The sequence below is a fragment of the Cryptomeria japonica genome, chromosome 6 (assembly GCF_030272615.1).
Source record: "Cryptomeria japonica chromosome 6, Sugi_1.0, whole genome shotgun sequence".
Taxonomy (NCBI): Eukaryota; Viridiplantae; Streptophyta; class Pinopsida; order Cupressales; family Cupressaceae; genus Cryptomeria; species Cryptomeria japonica.
In genome coordinates this window covers 643,163,310-643,185,253 of record NC_081410.1, presented here as the reverse complement: position 1 = coordinate 643,185,253, position 21,944 = coordinate 643,163,310, and the positions used below count along the sequence as shown (strand labels likewise).

At 36.7% G+C, this 21,944-nt stretch overlaps 1 protein-coding gene across 1 annotated transcript; it reads right to left on the bottom strand.

The window, feature by feature from the left end:
* Window positions 1-16,814: 16,814 nt before the first annotated feature.
* On the bottom strand, window positions 16,815-20,288 carry LOC131068652 (indole-3-acetic acid-amido synthetase GH3.6). Its single transcript, XM_058003888.2, has 4 exons — window positions 19,309-20,288; window positions 18,818-18,919; window positions 17,876-18,696; window positions 16,815-17,621 (listed from the first exon to the last, which is right to left on the bottom strand). Exons 1-4 carry the CDS (start codon window positions 19,623-19,625, stop codon window positions 17,014-17,016), a joined length of 1,848 nt encoding a protein of 615 aa, XP_057859871.1. The 5' UTR covers window positions 19,626-20,288; the 3' UTR covers window positions 16,815-17,013.
* Between the last annotated feature and the right edge of the window lie 1,656 nt (window positions 20,289-21,944).

The window sequence follows — 21,944 nt, the reverse complement described above, 5'->3', positions numbered from 1 at the left end:
GCTAGATTTATTACTGGTGTAGTTCTGATATGCTTTCACAAAAATCTTGCTTCACCTTCAAATGATGTCTGTGTGTATAGCTCTTCTTATTCTCGCATATACCTTCTCACAATTCTTCTTCGCATTCCACCTTCGATCTTACAAATAAGATCTTACATTTATATCATAACCTAGGACCAATTTTAGTAGGTCGGCTCTAAAGGATATTACAATAAAATCAATTTACAAATAAATTAAGGCCCGACGCAATGACCAATTCAGCATGTCAGCTTAATACATTTACAACAATAATAAATCATCTCCATAACATGCCATGCTGGTCTGGAAAAGATAAACCTGTCAGTGTATAACCTGGACCTATTTGTCGGTAACAACAAATATGCAAATACGAATATACCAATAATCAAATCTCCAAGACAAAGTGTCCAAACGATGTCTTCGACATAACCAAGTGTTTTCTATGCCATTCCAAGTGCCAGTGATCATTATTTCCTGTCAGTGTACCAGATACCAGTGACTGTGCATGAGTCATTTGCTTGCTGGTGAATGTTGTTGATTCTCCAAAGTGCCAGAGTTGATAAGTGTTAGTAGGTGTTGACATCAATGACAAAACCATACCAAAATACCAACATAGATTACACTGGAAATGAAGTATACTGACACTTAGGCCGACATGAGACAAATTGTTTCTTATATGAATTGTATTGTAAATATAATTAATTATTTGTAAGCTGACTTGGTATATTGTAAAAGACTCATATATGTATGAGATCTTATAGATCTTTTTTGTATGATGATGATAATGATGATGAAGTAGAAGGATAGGATAATTATTATTGGTATATGTAAGATAACGAAAGGTTTTTGTTGAGGTATCTAAATGAGGTTAAACCGGTACTGAACCGGGCATTAGAGATGCTATTTTGAGCAGTACATTGTATTGGATTTAATTATCCATATTGTAGTCAGTGAGACTCTTTCATTGAGTAGTGTGCTCTAGGTTGTTGGCCTTCCTGCATGTGCAAGCCCTTATTGTAAGTAATATTTATTCATATTGGCTAGTGAGTAAATATTGTGGGTCATAAATCCCACCGAGGTTTTTCCCACACCGGGTTTCCTCGCTAAAATATCTTGTGTTATGGTGTGTATTTATGTTGTCTCTATTATTTCTATTTACTGCATTATTTCTTGTTTAGTGTTACATTGATTTGGGTTGCAAAGTTATAAATAGGTTTAAATATTCCATTAACCAGTTAAACACTAATTCACTCCCCCCCCCTCTCAGTGTCTTTGGGACTGTCATTGAATCTAACAGATGCAAGACTAATTTATCATGATTTGGAAGAGATCATAACAATATTCTAATTATTGTAGACTCGTAGGAGTATCTTGTGATTTTTTTGATACTACAACCATAAACCCTAAAAGAAAGTCATTTGCCAATATTGTGAAGGCCATGGTTGAAAAATGTGGGCGCCCTCATATAATTCACATCTATTGATGGAATAAATTTAAAACATTTACCTTTGTACTCCATGCAAAACCATGTGTAATTATGGATAAATATGTCAAGATAGATGAGCCAAATCAAACTAGCAATTAAGAAAATTTAGAATGCCTAGCCACGGTCAGCACTAAGGAACAACTAAAATAACTTTAGGAGAGAGCTCACACATTCAATGGAGTTGGCTTGGGCCATGGGTTTTCTCCCCATTGGTCTCATGTTTGACTCTGAGGGACGGGTTAACTCAGTGTTTATTGGTTGTAGTTTTTAGTAACACCCCCAGAGGATTAGTCTCACCTTAGCTTGCCCCTCCTTGACCCCAACTTGGCAATATGTAAGATCAATGTAAGGCGGGTTGGGTGCTGGGATTGGTCGTGGGGATACTTCTAGCATAACAGAACAAATAAAAAATAAGAACTTTAGGAGAGAATGTAAACTTATATGATGACTTAGAAGAAAACAATGATTTAAATTCCAAAGAAGCCGGAGAATTTTAATATTTTCTATTAGATGTATAGTAGAACTTTCCCAAGATGATAGAAGGGACTTTATCAAACTATCATAATGTCCCTTGGAAAATATAATGCCAAGTGGAGAAAAATTATTTAAAGATATAAATAATTTTCATATGTTGTAGCCCCACCTTTTCTCTATTAGCATATTGACAAGTGAAATAAAAATAACTCCCTCTATTCATCATGACACAAAGAAAGTAATAATATTGCTTAAAAAATCTTTGAATACCAATTGTTGGAAAACTAATCGATCATAACTTTAATTGTTTAACTCCAACATCAACCATACTAAATATTCCACATAAGATTATAAGTTTATGGGAGGGCTTCACCTAGAAATTTATACCCATCATATCTACAATGATGATATAGAACTATTAATAAAACCACAGTAGACTTAATCTTACATTGTGAAAAATATTCAAATTTAAATTTAAAAGCTCTTGTAGGTAGGATTCATCTACCCAAATTTAGATAGTAAATGGGTGTCACCAATCATTGCTCTTATGAAAATGTTTGGTAAGTGAATTGTCATAAAATTATGACCCATGCAATTTTAACCATATTTTGGGTCCTCACCTTGGCGACGACATCTCCTTCCCTAATCGGGACCTATTTCTACATTTCCAACCCTTCTCTCTTCCTCCTTTATGTCTTGTGCCTACTTTAGACCCTTACTGGGCTCCAAAATAGGGTAGGACAGGGGCGTGCCACCCGTATCCCCCCTAGGACAGGGACATGGTGCCCTTGTCCCCCCTAGGATAGTGTCATGGCGCCCCTGTACATACCTCTTAGGGTGGTCCTATGTGCAGGCTGCCCGATCTCCTATGCATTTCTTGTCTTTGGGGTTTGTTATTCATCTTTGTCGGCCTTCAAGCATGTATAAAAGGGAATTCAATACCCTCATTCAAGGATGGATGGTGGATGAAAAATGAAAAGACAAATAGAGAGCATAAGGAGAAGATACAAGATTTCAAGGTCATCATCAAGCATTCAAGCATTCAAGTCTTCTTTATTCATCCATTGGAGCAACATTACAACATTCATTTGCAAGTATGTGTGTGTGTTAGGGTTTTGTCATGTTACATGCCATTCCATACAACATTTGTGGTTACATTCAAGAAGCATAGCAATCATCATCAACAAGTTGCAGATCTACAAGGTATACATCTCCATTGTTTACATTCAAGCATTTACAATTACTTTTTTTCCAGGTTGATTCCTCAACTGGGGTTTGACTGAGGCAAACCCCTATCCACAACCCCCTTTTCTTCTTTTTCTATGTGTAGGTTGCAGGTGCGCAACTATAATTGCAGTTCGGGCTTCATTTGCAGAGATAGAAGAACTCTTTTCGTTTCGTAGATTTTGTGGCATACTGTGTACATTCCCACCACAGTCCCAACAAATTTTCTCCAAATTTGCAAGCAGATCCACGTCAGTTTAATTAGCTTATATTTGAAGTTACAAAGCGATCGCGAACCAGTAGCTCTTCATTTTACTCATTTTCCCTCTCTTTTCCACATAGTCAACAAGTCAACTTTCTCATTTACAAAAGAGGGTAAATCACACTTCAACCTCTTGCAATCCACTCAAAATTCACATCATTGTTTCCCTCGGATTTGGATCTAGTGGATTCAACCCCTCTTTTGAATGTAAAGTTCCTCCCAAGTGAAAATCATCCTAGTGGCTTCCTTTCTCTCTCCTAGGTGGGGAGTCACTAAGATCCAATTTTCCACTTTACATTTTGGTGAACCTGATATCTTACACATTAATTCTGATTTCTCATTCTTAGATCTGATTAATTGCAATTTGAATTTCAAATTTTCATTTTCAAGTTTGATCTATTTGCAAATTTCAGAGGTTAATTGCATAAAAACCCTGATTTTTCATTTTGAGAAAATTAAGCTTGTGAAGTGTAAGATTTGCCTTGCTTGTTTCAGATTTGATTTCTATTGCAAAATTGCAATTCAAATCTGTCTCTTTATTTTGAAAATTCAGTGGTTGCATCATAAAACCCTAATTTTTAAGATTCTTCTATTTTTTCAACCTTTGACTGTAATTTTGACCGATCTAGACATCTCCAAATCAACTATTTTTTTGGATTCCGCATTAAAATCATAATCTTTATCATCCCTGAAAAATTTCAAAAAAAGTTGGTTGGACCATGTGCATTCTGGCCACAGTCCTCAACTTTTTTCCTGAAATTTTGGGAGACAGAATTCACTATATTTTTCTGCTCAGATCCAGAAAATCAGCATACTTTATCAATTTTAACACTCTCTAAGGTCAAACACAAATTCAAATTTCATCAAATTCACATCTTAAAATTAATTTTCATAAAAAGGTCCTAATTTTAGATCTTTTCCAGCAAATTCAGATTTCACTTAAGAGACTTTTAATGACAATTAATAAATTGAATTTACTTGCTCTTTCACATGTGATTACACTAATTTTTGCATATATTTATCATGTGTCGGATAAGAGTTTCTTCCATTTCCTGTTGCTTCTCTTTCTTCATAGAACTTGGTCATATTGTGTTGTTAGGATTTCCAAATTGTTAGATATCATAGCTTTCATGTATCATTTATGTTGCATTATGGTGATGTTGTTAACAAAATGTATTTCCTATGTTAACCATCTTAAAGCTTGTGTAGATCCTAAACTTAAAGATCTTAACCCTTGTACCTCTCCTAAGGTATCTTGTGTGAAATAAATGAGGTCTAATGCTTTACCCAATGATCTTTCTACAAGAGAGGAAACATTGGAAAGTAATATGGATCCAACTTCTTCTTCTACACACACCCTTGAGCAAGGGGGCAATATGACAACATCAACATTCTTACATCTTTAGATCCCCCTTATTCTCCTATGACCTATCTTCAACATCAAAGTCTATGTAGAGAGGAAGATGTCATGTATTTTATTCATGACCTTTCTCCTCACATAGAAATCACTAAAAATGAGCTTTTAGATGATGAAGATCTGCTTCCTCAATCTTCCAAAAAGGATAAGATTGATAAAGGCAAAGAGATTCTCATTCCACATGATACTCGTCCTTCATCTACAAATCCTTTTCTACCTCCTTACACATCAAATTTCAAAGAAATTCATGATCTTGTTCCTCTAACTAGTCAATTGCAACATTCTTATAGTCGTGGCTTTCATATAATTACAAAACAAGGTTTTAAAGGACAACGAATTGGGAAATTTGAGCACGGAATTTGTGTCCCTATAAACCCTCCTACACAAACTACTACAAGAGGCCTAGGAAGTGGTACCCCTCTTTCTATGGATGAATTCCTTAGACTTCAAAACTTTCAAGATTACCTTCAAAAATAACAAATCAAGAGAGCCCACAAGAATGCTTCTTCTTCAAAGTGTCCTTTTTGTTCATTTCATCAAACCCATGACCATAATGCTGTTGATTGCCCTAATTTTCAAAAATCTATTCAAGATGGTATAGATAGTGGCAAAATTAGAATTGTGGATAATGAAATTTCTTCTTCTAACAAACCCTCTCCTTCATGGCAAGACGATATTTACCATCCTGACAGATTAGCTGCAAGAATCTCTTGGAAGTTGAAATATGACAAGAACATTTCCTTTCCTCCTCAACATAAAAACAAAGATCTTAAGCAAGTGAAAGGTATTGAATATTGCATTTTTCATGATTTATATTCACATTCTATTGGAAATTGTTATGCGTTTAAGAAATTTGTTCTACTACAATATTATCTTGCACACATTTGTCTCACAGAGGATCTAGCTGTATTTCTTGGTAAAAACATCATGCCTTAGCACTTCTTTTCCCTTCATGTTGCTCTTCATCATGTGGCATAATTAGCCCATTTCATGGGGGCTCTTTATTATTAGTGGTCGTAGTATTTTACTTTAACATACTTTGGGGCAGCAACATGAAGTCCATTTTTCTTCTTCTTTTTATACATTTATCTCTATCTTTGCACATTATTCATTATTAGATCTCTTTTATTGTATAGGGTTATTCTTATGTGAGCATATAATTTTTCTTTGGTTTCCCTCTTTGCTTGGAGAGGGACATCTTTAATGAGTACTGCACTTCTTCTCTTTCCTTCATTCTCTTGGAAATCTTACCTCTTCTATGGTTTCTATTATTCGCAAGTATGATATGCCCCTTAGTGGGGAATGATCTCTTGGGAGGTATGTATCATTTCCTTGGGAGGATTTGTTCCACTAGGATGACATATCACTTGAAACTAATCACCATCAGAAAATTTGTAATATTTCTCCTTGTTCTCCTCACTTGGGAGGCAAGGATTCTCGCTCCTTTCCCTTGTATCATTATTTCCTTTAGGGGATGCATTTTTCATATGTGATTATCATTTCTTACAATGGTATTATTTTATGATTAATCTCTCTTGGGGAATAAATGATGCTTTTTCTCTCTTCCTTTCAAAGATTAGCACTTCTTGAGATATGTATTTCATATTTACTAATGCCTTTTCTTGCATGTGGTCATGTAAGTTCATTGCACATTTGCTTATGTTCAATCTCTCTCTAGTAGATTGTGTAAGTTCTTCTCATTGTCCCATTAGCTTGGGGGGAAATGATCATTCCCTCTCTCTTTCTCTAGGGATCCACTTTTTCCTACTAAGTGGATGGTGTGAGTTTGATTACTTGATTTCATTCCTTGTGCAAAATTGTTGGTTATTGACTTAAGGATTCTCTCTTATACAAGAAGTATTAATCCTTGACTACGACCTCTTTTACACTTGGTAATGTACATCTATGATAAATCCAACCATCCCTCTGGGAAAAAAAAGTGAGTCATCCCTCATCAAGAATCCCTTTCAACTAGAAATAGGAGGAAGGATTGCATTCTTTTTCTTTCCTTTTCTTGTTCTAGAAGATGTTATATTTGTCTAGGACAACTCCTCTTGGGGGTAGATATCTTTTGAACAAAGATCTCTTCTCCTCAAAGGATCACCTTTACACTTATGACAAGATATCTCTTTTCAACTATCTTATCCTTGCTTGAAGAGTATTCCCTCTCTTGCTTGGATTTATGACATTGTTGCATGGAAAATATCTTCTTTGTGATGAAGGTAGGTATCCTTGTTCTACTTTCCTTAAGATATCAACATTAGCCTATGTTGACATCTTAAGGGGGGGGCACCCACACTGCTCCTTTGTACTATACTTCTCTCATGCATTGAACAGTGGGACATTCTTGGAACCAGAGGGAAACCTCTTAGAGAAAGATGTCGTCACTTTTTGTACAGTGCATCATTCTCAAAACCAGAGCATGGTCTCTTAGAGCGAGATGTCTTCACTTCTTCTTGTCTTGTACAGTGAGACATTCTTGGAACCAGAGGGAAACCTCTTAGAGCAAGATGTCGTCACTTTTCTTTTGTACAGTGGGTCACTCTCGGAACCAGAGCACAGTCTCTTAGAGCAAGATGATGCCACTTTTCTCTTATGCGGGGTGATTATTCTCGAAACCAGAGCACAGTATCTTAGAGCGAGATGTCACACCTTTCTTGACATTTGTACTGTACATTCTATACAGGTTATAGTGTACTCGGGCATAGACTCCTATGAGTCACTTCAAACCTCACTTGCACACACACACACATGAGGTAGAGTGGAACTAACGGAGTTCTCACTCTCTCTCTTTACATGGATCACCTAGGAAAGCTCTCGGGGCGAGATTTTCCATGTCCTTCTCTCCATAGATCACCTAGTTTTAGGGGCGAGACGTGGATGGTTTCTTTCTTCTTCGCCTTTCTTCTCATGAATCACCAAAGTGTATATTCATGTTCTCTATCTTCTTCCTCTCATGAACTCATAGTTTTACTATTGATAGTTCATGGATGATGTCAGCTTTTCTCTTTTATGTGGTCGCTCGTGTTTATGTAATGGCATTGGTCTTTGTGTCCTGATTAGTTGTTGAGACATCTGAGCTTGAGATCTCTTTGGCTAGTTAGTTTGTCGTCTTGTGTCTTGTTCTTATCGTATGTCTTTTTGTGCTTTGTCTTTGTTTTGTGTGTCTTGTGCCTTTTTGTTTTGTGTGCTCTTGCATATGTCAGCATGAGTTAAGACCCTAAAATTGGGGGGATTTTTCTCCTCAATATTAGTGGTGTCTTATACTCCTTGTCATTTTTGCTTTGCATCTCTCATCTTCATCTCTCTCTTTCTTCTACTTTACCAGCAGTAGTGGCATAAGCCATACTCCCGCTAAAGTGGGAGCTAAATGTAGTGTCATAAAATTGTGACCCATGCAATTTTAACCACATTTTGGGTCCTCACCTTGGTGACGACATCTCCTTCCCTAACTGGGACCTATTTCTGCATTTCCAACCCTTCTCTCTTCCTCCTTTATGTCTTGTGTCTGTTTAGACCCTGTCCGGGCCCCAAAATAGGGCAGGACAGGGGCGTGGTCCCCCCCTAGGATAGGGGCATGGCGCTCTTATCCCCCCTAGGATAGTGGCATGGCGCCCTTGTCCCCACCTATTAGGGTGGTCCTATGTGTGGGTTGCCTGATCTCCTATGCATTTCTTGTCTTCGGGGTTTGTTATTCCTCTTTGTCGGCCTTCGGTGGTTCAAAATTAATCCTTGAGGCATGTATAAAAGGGAATTAAATACCCTCATTCAAGGACGAATGATGGATGAAAAAGAAAAAGATAGATAGAAAGCATAAGGAGAAGATACAAGATTTCAAGGTCATCATCAAGCATTCAAGCATTCAAGTCTTCTTCATTCATCCATTGGAGCAACATTACAACATTCATTTGCAAGTATGTGTATGTGTTAGGGTTTTTTCATGTTACATTCCATTCCATACAATATTTGTGGTTACATTCAAGAAGCAAAGCAATCATCATCAACAAGTTGCAAATCTACAAGGTATACATCTCCATTGTTTACATTCAAGCATTTGCAATTACTTTCTTTCTAGGTTGATTCCTCAATAGGAGTTTGATCGAGGTAAACCCCTATCCACAACCCCCTTTTCTTCTCTTTCTGTGTGTAGGTTGCAAGTGCGCAGCTGTAATTGCAGGTTTAGGCTTCATTTGCAGAGATGAAAGAACCCTTTTCATTTCGCAGATTTTGTGGCGGACCATGTACATTCCTGCGATGGTCTCGATGACTTTTCTCCAAATTTGCAGGGCAAATCCACGACAGTTTAATTAGCTCAAATCCGAAGTTACAGCGTGATCCAGAACCGGTAGCTCTTCATTTTACTCATTTTCCCTCTCTTTTCTGCATTGTCAACAAGTCAACTTTCTCATTTACAAAAGAGGCTAAATTACAATTCAACCACTTGCAATCCACTTAGAATTCACATCCTTGTTTCCCTCGGATTTGGATCTAGCGATTTCAACCCCTCTTTTGAATGTAAAGTTCCTCCCAAGTGAAAATCATCCTAGTGGCTTCCTTTCTCTCTCCTAGGTGGGGAGTCACTAGGATCCAATTTTCCACTTTACAGTAAGTAAAGATTTTATACTGATTTTAGAGATAATAAAATGATGTATAAGGATTAATTTCACTTACCATTTAAATTGATCGAGTTCTCACTAATTTGACTAAGAAAAAATAATTATCCTTTATCAATTGATTCAATTGTTGCAACAAAATCTAAGTAGCTATAAGTTATCAAGACTAAACCACATTTAGTTACCAATGTGAAACCTTTATTTACAGAGTTCTTCCTTTTGAATTATGCACTCTAGCTACATTCTAAAGAGATATCCTCATTATCTTTGTAGATCTAATAAATGATTGCATAGAAGTGTACATGGAAAATTTAATTTATCATAATAGCACTTACAATAAGACCCTCCAAAAATTAGATCAAGTTCTAAAATGATGAAAAGAGCAACAACTCTCCTTGAGCCATTAAAAAAATCTTAATATGGTTGACAAAGGAACTATTTTGGGCCCATCTTATTTTAGCTAAGGGAGTCAAGTTTCTTGGAAAATAGAGGTCATTACTCAACTTGAGCCTCTAGAAACATGAATTGATGTAAGGGGTTTCTAAGAGCATGCTAGGTAGTACAAAAGATGCATATAGAACTTTAATAAAATAGAAGGCTTAATGGTTTCTATCCTTGAGAATGCTGACATAAGTCTTTTGAACAAATTAAAAAATGACATCTACTCTAAATTTGGGAGGCCTTAATTGGAAACTACCTTTTTATATCTATGTGGATGCCTTTAATGATGTTATAGGCATAGTGTTAGGTTAGGAAAATAAAAATGGCAGAAAGTTTATAATATATCGTGTCAAAAAAATAAATCCCACAAAATGAAAATACAGCACCATAGACTACAAATTTATTGCTATAATTTATTCTACCAATGAGTTTGACCACTTTATTACAAGCTACAAAGTACATATTTACATTGATTATTTTTCCACCAAATTCTTAACAAATAAACTAGTGGTATATGGAAGAATCATTTGACGGTTGTTATCATTTTAGTAATTTGATGTGACTACAACAAATAAATTTGGGAATTTGAATGTAGTTGTTGATTTCTTATCCAAGGTCCATTATGTAGATGATGAATAAGAACTTTTCAAGGATGACTTTTCAAATGAACAACTTTTGCTATTTTTGTTCACACACCTTGGTTTGCAAACATAGCCAATTACCTAGCTATAGTGGAGTTCCCACTTCACTTTTATACCAAACAAAAGGAAAAATCTAGTTAAAGACAGTGCAAATTTTAAATTGTTTAATGGTATTTCATTTAAAAGTGGTCCTAATCTTGTATTATGTAGGGGCATACAAGTGAATAGATTGTCATTATTTTGAAAGTTTATCATGCACTTCCCACTTTACTATTATATTAAACAAAGGAAGAATCTAGTTAAAGACGGTGCAAATTTTAAATGGTTTAAAGGTATTTTATTTAAATGTGGTCCTAATCTTGTGTTATACTAGGGCATTCAAGTGATGGGGTTATCACTATTTTGAAAGTTTGTCATAACAAACTCATTGGAGGATATTATTTCGCTAAGAGGATAACTCATAAAATCCTTTGAATTGGGTATTATTGGCCTTCCATGCACAAGAATATAAAGAGACACATCAAGTAATGTGATGGATGCAAGAGGATAAGAACACCGATGACATCCAATGAAATGCCTCTCCATCCTCAGCTCATTCTTGAAGCATTTAGAAAATAAGAGCTAGACTTTATTAGATGGAATGACCCACAATCCAAAGAGAAAGAATAATCTTGATATATAAATAGATAGATAGATAATGTCATCAAATGGGTGGTGGTATAGATATTAAAAGTTTCAAAGAAAAGAAAAGTAGCTGATTTCTTGTATAAGAATATTAGAACAAGTCAAAACATACAGGTCTAGCTGTTGAGGATAGGGTATGGACCGTGTATTACACTGTTGGTGGGCTGCACAATGCCACGTACATATGCGACTTGCGTTAGTAAGCAGGTAATTAGGAAGAATATCTCCCATGGTAGATATTTGAGGAAGATAATTTATAGACGTCAATGGTGAAAGTGGAGTTGAAAGAGTCGCAATCGCAGCGTGATGAGCATGGGTTTGTTTGGTTACACCTAATCTTGGCATGCATAAACATTATAGTCAGTAATGGTGGTATTCCTATTGCTCACTATCCTCCCTACCTACCTACCACCACTCTGTCCGCATTTCATTGTATTTTTGTATGCAGTCTGTGTGGTCCTCACTCTACACTTAGCACTCACAGACACAGGTAAGGAAGAATCATTCTTTTTCTGTACAGTCAGAAATACATAATACATTCTCTTGTGGACAATAATATGCAAAGTAGTAAATATCTTTATGGATGAGAATTGACTGCTAGTGCGACCTCATCTCCCACGCAACAAACTTCCTTTTCTCCATATCTTTGACACGACTGCTGCAATGTATTGGTCGGAACACATTAGGAAGCTTATAATTCCGAATCTCTGCAAAACGTGAGCCTTGTCGCCTACCTTGCAGGGCTAAAATCCTAATACTTTAAAGACATACTTTTTCATTCAATGATTTCTTTCTTATCTTTGTTCGCTCAAATCCTGACCTCTTCTGCTCTTCATCAGATGCTACTCAATTCTAGCAAAAGCCTAAATCATTACTGTGTGTTGAACTGCACCCACTCACAAAGTGAAAAGAAGCATCAATTACTTTCATGTCATTCAACTCTTTCAGATATGACCATAAGATGTATCAATACATAAGTTATTTTCATACATCAAATCATTTAATTTATATATTTAATTGTTTCAAAAGTAATTATTCAATTTCTAAAATATACCAATATATAAATTATACATCCTAAAGAGTAAATACCCATTTCCAACTGTTTCCATCTCTTCTTTCTTAATTGTCAGATTCTACACTTTATAAGCCTGTCAATGGCAGCCCCATTGCCAAATCTCCCACTTTATGTTTTTTAAGCAAAATGTTTATCTGGAATGAAGAAAACTAATCTTAAAAAATAAACGATGCTGTAAGAAATTGTCTTTATGTCTACATTCGACCGCATCATTACCTCATTTGAGAACCATAAATTACAATGCTTTGAAAGATACCTTGTTTTTTCTATATTCCATCTCATCATTAATGTAACTGGGTACTTGTTTATCAATATAATTCAATGTAGCGTGTCAAGATTCTCACTTCACACAGTAGAGAAGGTGACGCATCTAATTTTCTTTTTGCTCGGCTGGAAACCAAGTATATCCTCGATTCTTCATCCTTGTACTTTTCAGCCATCTCAGCATATTTGTCTAATCTTCCCAACAAACCTAAAACTCTTTTCACACTAGGCCATCCTGCTTGTTTAGATTTGTGCTCACATTCCAATCAGCATCTTCATCTAATCAAATAATTTGTTTTATTTCATTAATCTAAATCAATTCTCAAAGATGCTATAATTAATCAAACAATTTGTTTTACTTCATTAATCATAATCTTTTATTAATATGTTTTCAACAAAAAGAAAAACTACTCTTATTTGTATGTTTATTAAGGTGTTAAAAAGATCGCAAGTATCAATGAAATGAGACCAAAGAGAGCATTTTTTAGAAGGTTTTGTAGATTTGTCCTCTATTATATGTGAAGTCCAAATCAACATCTTCACCTATATTTAAAATGACGGTTGATCTATTAAATCAATTTTCGAAGATATGCTAATCACACTTATATATTTAAAATGATGATTAATCTATTAGATCAATTCCCAAAAATGCAACAATTAATCAAACAACTTGTTTAGTTACTTCATTAATCTTAATCTTCCATTGGTGTGTTTTTAACAATAAGAATTCATTGGTGTGTTTTCAACACCAATAAAAGCTACTCTTACTGATATGTTTATTAAAGTGCAGAAAAGACCAAAGGGAACATTTAAATTAACCATTACACCTCTAAGCATGATCTCGTAGACTAACCACCACCCTAAAATGTGAAGATTTTAGTGTGACAACCATCCTGCAGTAACAACTAAGCTTAGTGGTCTTCCAATTTCTACTGGACAGAGTTTAAGTGCAGTGAACCGAATCGTTTCCTATTTAAGTAATTTAAGATTAGGGTGAAATAGGAAAGTTGTCCAATCAAATAGACGAATTACTTGTTAAGGGCTTCAATGATTATAATGCTAATTAATAATTGATGGGCCAGGAGAAATTCTGTAGGATGTCAACACGCTTGTGAATGACAGTTGGTTCAACTTACTACCCAATTTGTTCGATCTCATAAACATATGTAAATGTTAACAAAGACACATTGAAAGAGTATTGACCACTTTGCACTTGTACTTTTACAATTTTTCTCTTTTCTTTCTCTTGGGCTTTGAAAATCTTGTAGATAATATAGGTAAATTTAATATCTTCGTTTTGTCTTTGTGATTAGATTCATTGGTTTGTATTGAACAGTCAGTCATTCATTATCATCGTAAATACAGTCAATCTGCTCGCCTAAGAAAATTGCCTGATAACTCTTCATGGCACGTTCCAACTACGAAAAGTGAGTTCAAACAGAATTCTGGAACAGTGACATTTGAGGACATGGGTTTGATGAACGTTTGTTATATTCTCTTTCACCACATTCATCTTTAACTTTTTCTTTTTGTTGCTTTTTTCATACCCAATACAGTAGTTACTTTCAGCTTCTTTGATCTCGCTCCCACCATAATCTTCTTAGCGAATTAGTGGTCCAGAATTGCTAGTTACATATATTCTTTATTCCTCTGTAATGAGCTTTTGCTCTTCCAACTTTTCCTTGTTGGCAAACTAACCATATGCATGTCTTTCAATCCATATACTTTTATATCTCACTATCAGTATATTCTTCCAGTCTTCATAGAAAACTTGTGCCCCGCAAAACTAACCATATATTCCTTGTAAAAAGTAGATTTCCGAACATGAATTATGTTTGCACTCAATAAGTATTATCAGTTCTGTGACTGTCATTCAGATTTCGTAAATCTTGTGCATACTAAATAATTAAAATGGAATACTCGTGCATCTTAAAAAATAAAAAAGATGACTTCGATTTAAAGCAATTTTAAATTCCTCTCCAAATTTGGAACATGATTTCAGGTATAACCCCAAATTATTAAATTCAACCCAACTACAAATATCTCTTCATCCAAATAAAAAGAGAGGCAGGGCTATAATTACCTACAATGCCCAACAGGTCATAACAAATGTCCAACTGCCCATAATACAACAACAGCGTAGAAAAATATTAAGACATATAACATATTAGAAAAATATTAAGATACGTAGTGTGATAAGAAAATTTCAAGGTCAATGGAATTGTAAAGTATAACAGGTAATCTTAACAACAATGGTAAAGTATAACAGGTAATCTTAACAACAATGGTAAGCTGACCCATGGCTATGAAAGTAACTACAAATCAAAATATAAATAATTTCAAGAAAATAACCAAAGCAAGAGAAGATAACCAAAAGTAGCTAGAATCTCCTACTTACAACATTTAATCAGAGTTAACCAGATAAGAGACCAATCCCAATGAGAGTGAAATATAGAGTTTTGGAAGATCTATAAGCAATGATGAAAAATATTGAGCCTTCTAGGAGTATGGGCCAGGAAAACTACCGGCATCATCAATTAACGTTATATGTCCAAAGCAAAACCTAATTCACTCAAGGCTGACGTCTACGGACTTCAAAACAAAATCCGTTCTATGACATCGACCTGATAGAGGAATAGATAGCTATTTTCAAACGATCTAATTTGATGTTTTAATTATCAACTTTGATATGTATCGATCGGTTTAAGGCTACACGTATGATGAACAATGAGTTAAAAGTCGTGTAGTTTCTATGAGCAATAAGTTAAAGTCATGTAGTTTTTATAGTAGATTTTTAATTCTGTATGTAAATTTTTCTATCAATGTTTTAGATTATATTTAATGATTCATCATCAAGATGAAAACTGTAGAGAGCAGAGTAATAAGTTTTTTTTTAATTTGTTTTTTTTGTGACTGCAAAAATATTTAAAGACAAATGCAGTATTGCTGTTATAGAGGTATTGTTGAATTATCTATAATAGTTTTTATGACTGCAAAATCTATAAAAGTGAATACTGTATTGCTGTTATAGAAGTATTGTTGGATTATGTATAGTAATTTTGTGGATTAATCGTCATTTTGAAAAAATGAAGATTATTGATTTAAAAGTTCAAGATGCAATTATAATCATATACTTGATATCAAAATTTTAATCTCCACATTGAAAGAGATTGAATTAACCATTACACCTTTAAGAATGATCTCATAGACTAACCACCACTTTAAAAATGTGGAGATTTTAGTGTGACAACTATCCTGCAATAACAACTAAGCTTAGTGGTCTTCCAATTTCTACTGGACAGAGTTTAAGTGCAGTGAACCGAATCGTTTCCTATTTAAGTAATTTAAGATTAGGGTGAAATAGGAAAGTTGTCCAATCAAACAGACGAATTACTTGTTAAGGGCTCCAATGATTATAACGCTTAATAATTGATGGGCCAGGAGAAATTCTGTAGAGGATGTCAACACGCTTGTGAATGACGGTTCAACTTACTACCCAATTTGTTCAATCTCATAAACATTTGTATATGTTAACAACGACACATTGAAAGAGTATTGACGACTTTGCACTTGTACTTTTACAATTTTTCTCTTTTCCTTCACTTGTGCTTTGAAAATCTTGTAGATAATATAGGTATTTAATATCTTCCTTTTGTCTTTGTGATTAGATTGATTGGTTTGTATTGAACAGTCAGTCATTCATTAACATCGTAAATACAGTCAGTCTGTACGCCTAAGAAAATTGCCTGATAATTCTTCAGGCATAGGCTTCGAATCCCATCATATCAAAAATCTAAAAATATCTCCCTTCTTATCAACATTCCACATGGGAGTATATTACGTCGCCGATTTTCACGGTTGAAACACTTTGAATGTTGCAGCTGTCAAGAGACTAAGAATTGAACAGCTAACCTTTTGGTGGTTGTTCATTGAATAGGAACAATGATCTCAAACTTTATACATAACATTATTTTGCATTTTTCTGACCGACTCTAAAGATATGGGAAAACGAGCCTTGAACAGACATTTTATTCAAGCTTCGAAATGCTCCCAAACATACAGATTTCCAATGAGCCTGGAAATATTCCAAAACATGGTACTGAAAGCAGATTGGCCGTTAGAAAATTTGTTGTTTGATACCTGAGGACCAACATGAAATTTGTTTGATCTGGTTCGTTAATGAACCACAACAATGGAGGGAGAAATAGACACAGATTACAAGGCAAATGGGTGTAAAAGCTTTTATTGTATAATTTTATCTTACAAAAGTTGACTTCACAAACATGTTTTTATCAAACCTGAACAAAATGAGATGAGATCATTCCCTACATAAATACAAAGTGGGTTCCAGTCCAGTCCTGTAATGCAAAGAACCAACCACTCCAGTCCTAAGCATCAAGAACTCTTTCTTATGTTACAGAATGTTTATGGTTGGTTCAGCATTTGCAGTAGCCCATTGCTTGCGACCAGGAACCCATTTGGGGCACTTGGGGCTAAAGTAAGAACGGGTGACCTTGGAGTTTAGGAGTTCCAAGATGGGAGTGAATTTTACGCATCTGGGTGTCTTGTACTGGTTAATGGAAGCCCCTCGGCTGAGAGCATAGTCCATCAATTGATCAAAAGTTCCCGATTCCACCACTCTGATTTCAAGGGGACCGATCGATTTATCTGATGCTCTCCCCTGCCTGTAGACAGAATTCAAAGACTCCTCCACGCTAAGACAGCAATCTTCAATAACAGAGGGAGGCACCGCATTAGAACTAAAGTCAAGCTCCCAAAATAGCACGTAATGTCCCGGTATGGTGGACGTGTCAGCATAGCTTGTGTACTCAATAAGCTTGGTGTCAAAGGGCTCCAGATGTTTGAGAGAATTCTCCACCGCGTTTTGAAGCTCCGCTTCATCGGTTTTGTCAGAGTCGATGCTGAGCACAACATTCTTTCTGCACACGAAGTGGAATTGAGGGGCCGCGTTCTTGAAACCTGTCACCCGCAGCACATCTCCGACCCTGTACCGATATAAACCTGCAGCTCATCAAAAACATACATAATTTTTATTCAATTTTATCAGATTTCTACAATATCATTCAGTTTTTTAGATATGTTTGTGTGTATTTTTCAGATTAACGATTTGAATGTGAATCGCTAATGCAAAAATACACAATAAAACTAATTGAGAAACAACCAAAAACGACTAAACAAGTAAATGATACACTGATTTTCATGCCCATGCTGAAACAGTACTGGTAGTAATTGAATGCTTTTTGGGTAATCATTACCTGCATATGTAGTGACCACAAGTTCGTACTCCTGGCCGAGTTTGACGTCAACGAGCTCCACTAATTCTTGTTGCTCTTGCTCGTTCAGACTGCCGGGGACACTAGGGGGAAAGCCTTCGTTACGGCAAACGGGGAGGAACTCAAAATAAGCCATGTTGGGAAGTAGGGTGTAGGAGACTTCAGAAGGTTTGCAGATGGGCTTGAGGTTGAGGCCAAAGTAACATTCAGAGGAGGCGTACATGGTACACACAAGGGGCAGGCCACCACTGTAGTAGTCCAAGGTAGGGATATACTGGGCCATGGTGCCCGTCACAATAACGTCGATATATTTTGTGTTGGGCCACAGGCGAGTGATGATTCCTTGCCACGACCCAGTCGAGCACTCCATTCTTATTAGCTCGGCCAAATCTGGATTGGGCGTAAGGAGCTTCATGACGGCTTCTCGAACTGATGGGTCAGTTATCTCTTTGTTGAGTGTCCCGGTTTTGATGTCGAGGCAGAGTTCACGCCAGTGCTCTTCGAGGAATCGTATGGCACGGATGAAACCCGAGGCAAAGACGGCGCCCACACGAAGCACCTCGTTGTTCTGCAGGAGGCCGCAGAGCAACTGAGAGTACATGCTCTGGTACGAGTCTGGGCATAGGATTGTCTCGTTAGGGCTGGTGTACACGTTGTAAGGATCGTAGGGTCTTTCCTTGAAGTACCGGCTTTTATAATAGCTCGTCAGAACGGGACGGGCCAGCAGTCCTCCGGGAGTCTTTGCCTCTGATTTGATGAATAGAAAATACATTCCTTTCCCCTTATCGAGTCCCTGAACGTATCTGCACAACAAAGCAGAGAAAAAGGGCCGGTCGGCAGAGGGAAAAAGTTGCCCCAAAAACATGACCTTACAGTTACAGCCAGACTCAATGATTGATGTGAATGAGCAGAAATGAAACGTACTGGTTCATGACTGGCATGAGAAGGCTGTAAAGGAGAGTTCTCCTCTCCAGTTCCTCCTGTATCGTTGGCATCAGCTTCCGTTCTCCAGCAGACGTACCCGAGCTGTAATCATTATAAACACATATATAGATAGATAACCACCATAAACCAAGAAATGGGAAATCTCTAAGACCCAATCTATGACCCACGAAGCCAAAAGATATTGGAAAAGAGAAAGAAAGCAAGAAAATATCATATTTGGATTGGTTTTCTTATCTAAAAGTTTATGAGATGTCTGCTACTGCTAAACCAAGAAATGGGAAATCTCCTAGGGCCAATCCATGACCCACGAAGGCAAAGATATTGGAAAAAAGAAAGAAAGAAAGAAAGTTTTCTTATTTCTCATCACGAGAAAAGAAAATCTCAATATATGGATTGGTTTTCTTATATTATGCTGCATGAACGAGTTGTTTATATTGGGTGTGTGGAGGAAAATGTAAAAGTTTGATTACCTAGTGAGGAACTCTGAAACGGGATGAGCAGAAAGGATTGGAGAGGTGTCCCCGTTGGCAATACGCTGAATCTCAGGCTCGAGATCCTCGTAGGTGATGACAGGCAAGAACTTCTTGAAAGTTGCTCGATCACTTCGTCCATGGAGTCCATACCTTGTCAAGTACTCGGTATCAGCATTTCTCGTGAGAATTGCATAGAGCACTTGAGACTGCACCTCGTCGGCGTTCCTGGTCACATTCTCGATGAATTCCAAGGCCCTCCGGTCTCGTTCATTTTCCTTGCTTTCCCCACAGAAAACAATGGGTGCTTCCGGCATCTTGGTGGAGTGGATAGGATAAGATCAGGTCAGACCTATTTCTCTCTATGCCAATAGTTATAAATCTCAAGGTGGTAAAACTATCACTAGGAGAAAGATACAAGTAAGTAAAACGAGGTTTCTTAGGTTTCTTTCTTTCTTTCTATCTCTCTGTCAAGTCAATCAATACAGCACCAACACTCGCACAAGCACAAGCACAAAGGCTCCTTCCTATTCAGTGAGAGAGAGAGAGCAAAGCAGAGGGGGAAAAAACTGGTGTGGGTGTCAATTCTAAAGTGCCTAGGCAATGTATAGAAGATGGGTCGTTGTCAAAAGTAGGCTGGAAGGATTCTCACACGCTGTAATCCACTGAGTTCTCTTCCCGTGCTTACACCAAGATGAATAGACCACACAATTGAAGAGCACGGAATCAATATCAATCTCAATCTCAATCTTCTTCTTCTACTACTACTTGTTCTACCCACTAGAACAAAACTAAAATACTTAGGGAGTAGACTAGTATGGGGAAGAGGCTAATGGCGTATAAGCTGCGGGCCGGGCAAAGGAGATTGGGAGGGAGGAGAGTGTCGGCTGGCGATGTCCGCTAAAGTCAAGGCAAGTTAACTCTAATGAGCAGTGGGGAGGGAATATGACAGAGCAATAGAGTAGAGTTACTGAATGGGGGAGGTGATGAAGGACACTTTAATTGGTGGTGAGGGAATGGTGGTGCTTTATAGGAAGAAGAAGAGGGACAGGGAAGCGAGAAGCATGGCGATTGGCAGCATGGGGCCCTCACTCACGTGGACGTCCTTGCTGGAATCCCAGACGTGCCCATTTCAGTCAGTCAACCCAGTAAAATCGCGAATTACATGTGTATGCTGTCAAACAGTCGCTGTCTCGTTCCCCCTGGGTCAAACAAGTCACGGAACTTTTTTATAACTACGAGAGCAAGGGTCTATTTCACTCCCCAACTATATACCTATTTTATTCAGCGCTGTTCGCTAAAGTCCCCTCACCCACACGTCACGTGTACGTAGCGATAAAATCCATGCAAAAAAATTAGGGTTTCCCTTCGAATTTTCTCCTGGACCAGCGCCGTCCAATCGTCATGGAAATGCCACAACCCCCCCGGCAATGGTCCCCACCACACCCCGCACTTGTCGGGTCCTGTCCCCCACCGGCATGCCGATCCGGGCACCGTTTCCGGCTCAAAACCAGCCGTTTCGTTTCTTTGGCTGTTTTCTCGTACTACCCAGTTTTATCGGCTACGTCACCTGCCACGTCAACGAGGTTTTTCCGGGACATGTCATTGAAATTGCAGATTCATCATCAGCTCTAACATGCTACGTTTTGACATTTGGCTAGGCTAGGGTTTCATATTGGGGGCAGTGCATGGTAATATGTTGCCAAGTTGCATGCTTTGTGCTTTGAGTCCGGTGTCATAACAAGAATGTTTACGATCAAGAATGTGGGTTTCTTATCCTCCCAATACAATAAATACATCTCTTTCCTATACAATAAATACACCCCCTTTTATTTTTATTATTATTACTATGGGTTTAAATCTTCTTGCATGGATACGATCATTGACTTTAATAAATTAAATCTACCTATACCTATGTTAAAGAGAAAAAAAGGCTATAGCTATTTTTGTTTTATATTAAAGTAGAATAAATTAAATTAAAGCCCGTACCAATCGAGACCAACTGCCTTAGACTTTGCTCCCTGATTAATATATAAGGGCATCGTACTGGAGTTTATATATGTGTACTTATTTATTTTAATTTGTTTTTTTATTAATTTCATTTTCTTTGGTGCAATCATTCAAGTAGGTTATCTCCACAACTAATTTGAATTGAAACATTATCCTTTCATTTGAAACACTTCTCAACCATGTCCTTTTCGTATGTATATCACCTAATAGAGTTAATAGAAGGACATTTTTAAAATGTTTGAGAGTCAATATATTGATTGAATGTGAGTGAGTATTAGATATATGAGATGATTGGTTAAATTAATAGCGTGGATTAAGATTGTGTACCTTGAAATGAATTTAATATCAAAATTGATTGATTTGATTCCATGACAAAAGATTGATATGTGAGATCTAAAGTTAGATTTTAGATTAAGGAGTGGAGACAAATGAAATTAGACAAATTGAGTGTTAGGAATCTAATTAAATTTGAATTTTAGATTAAAGAGTAGAGACAAATGAAATTAGGCGAATTGATTGTTGGGAATATGATTGGAGTAGTTTTTTTTATTCAAAAGATTTATACTGTTTAGGTTTGTGTGATATGATTTTAAGTACCATTACATCTTCCATTTTTTTTATTGTGT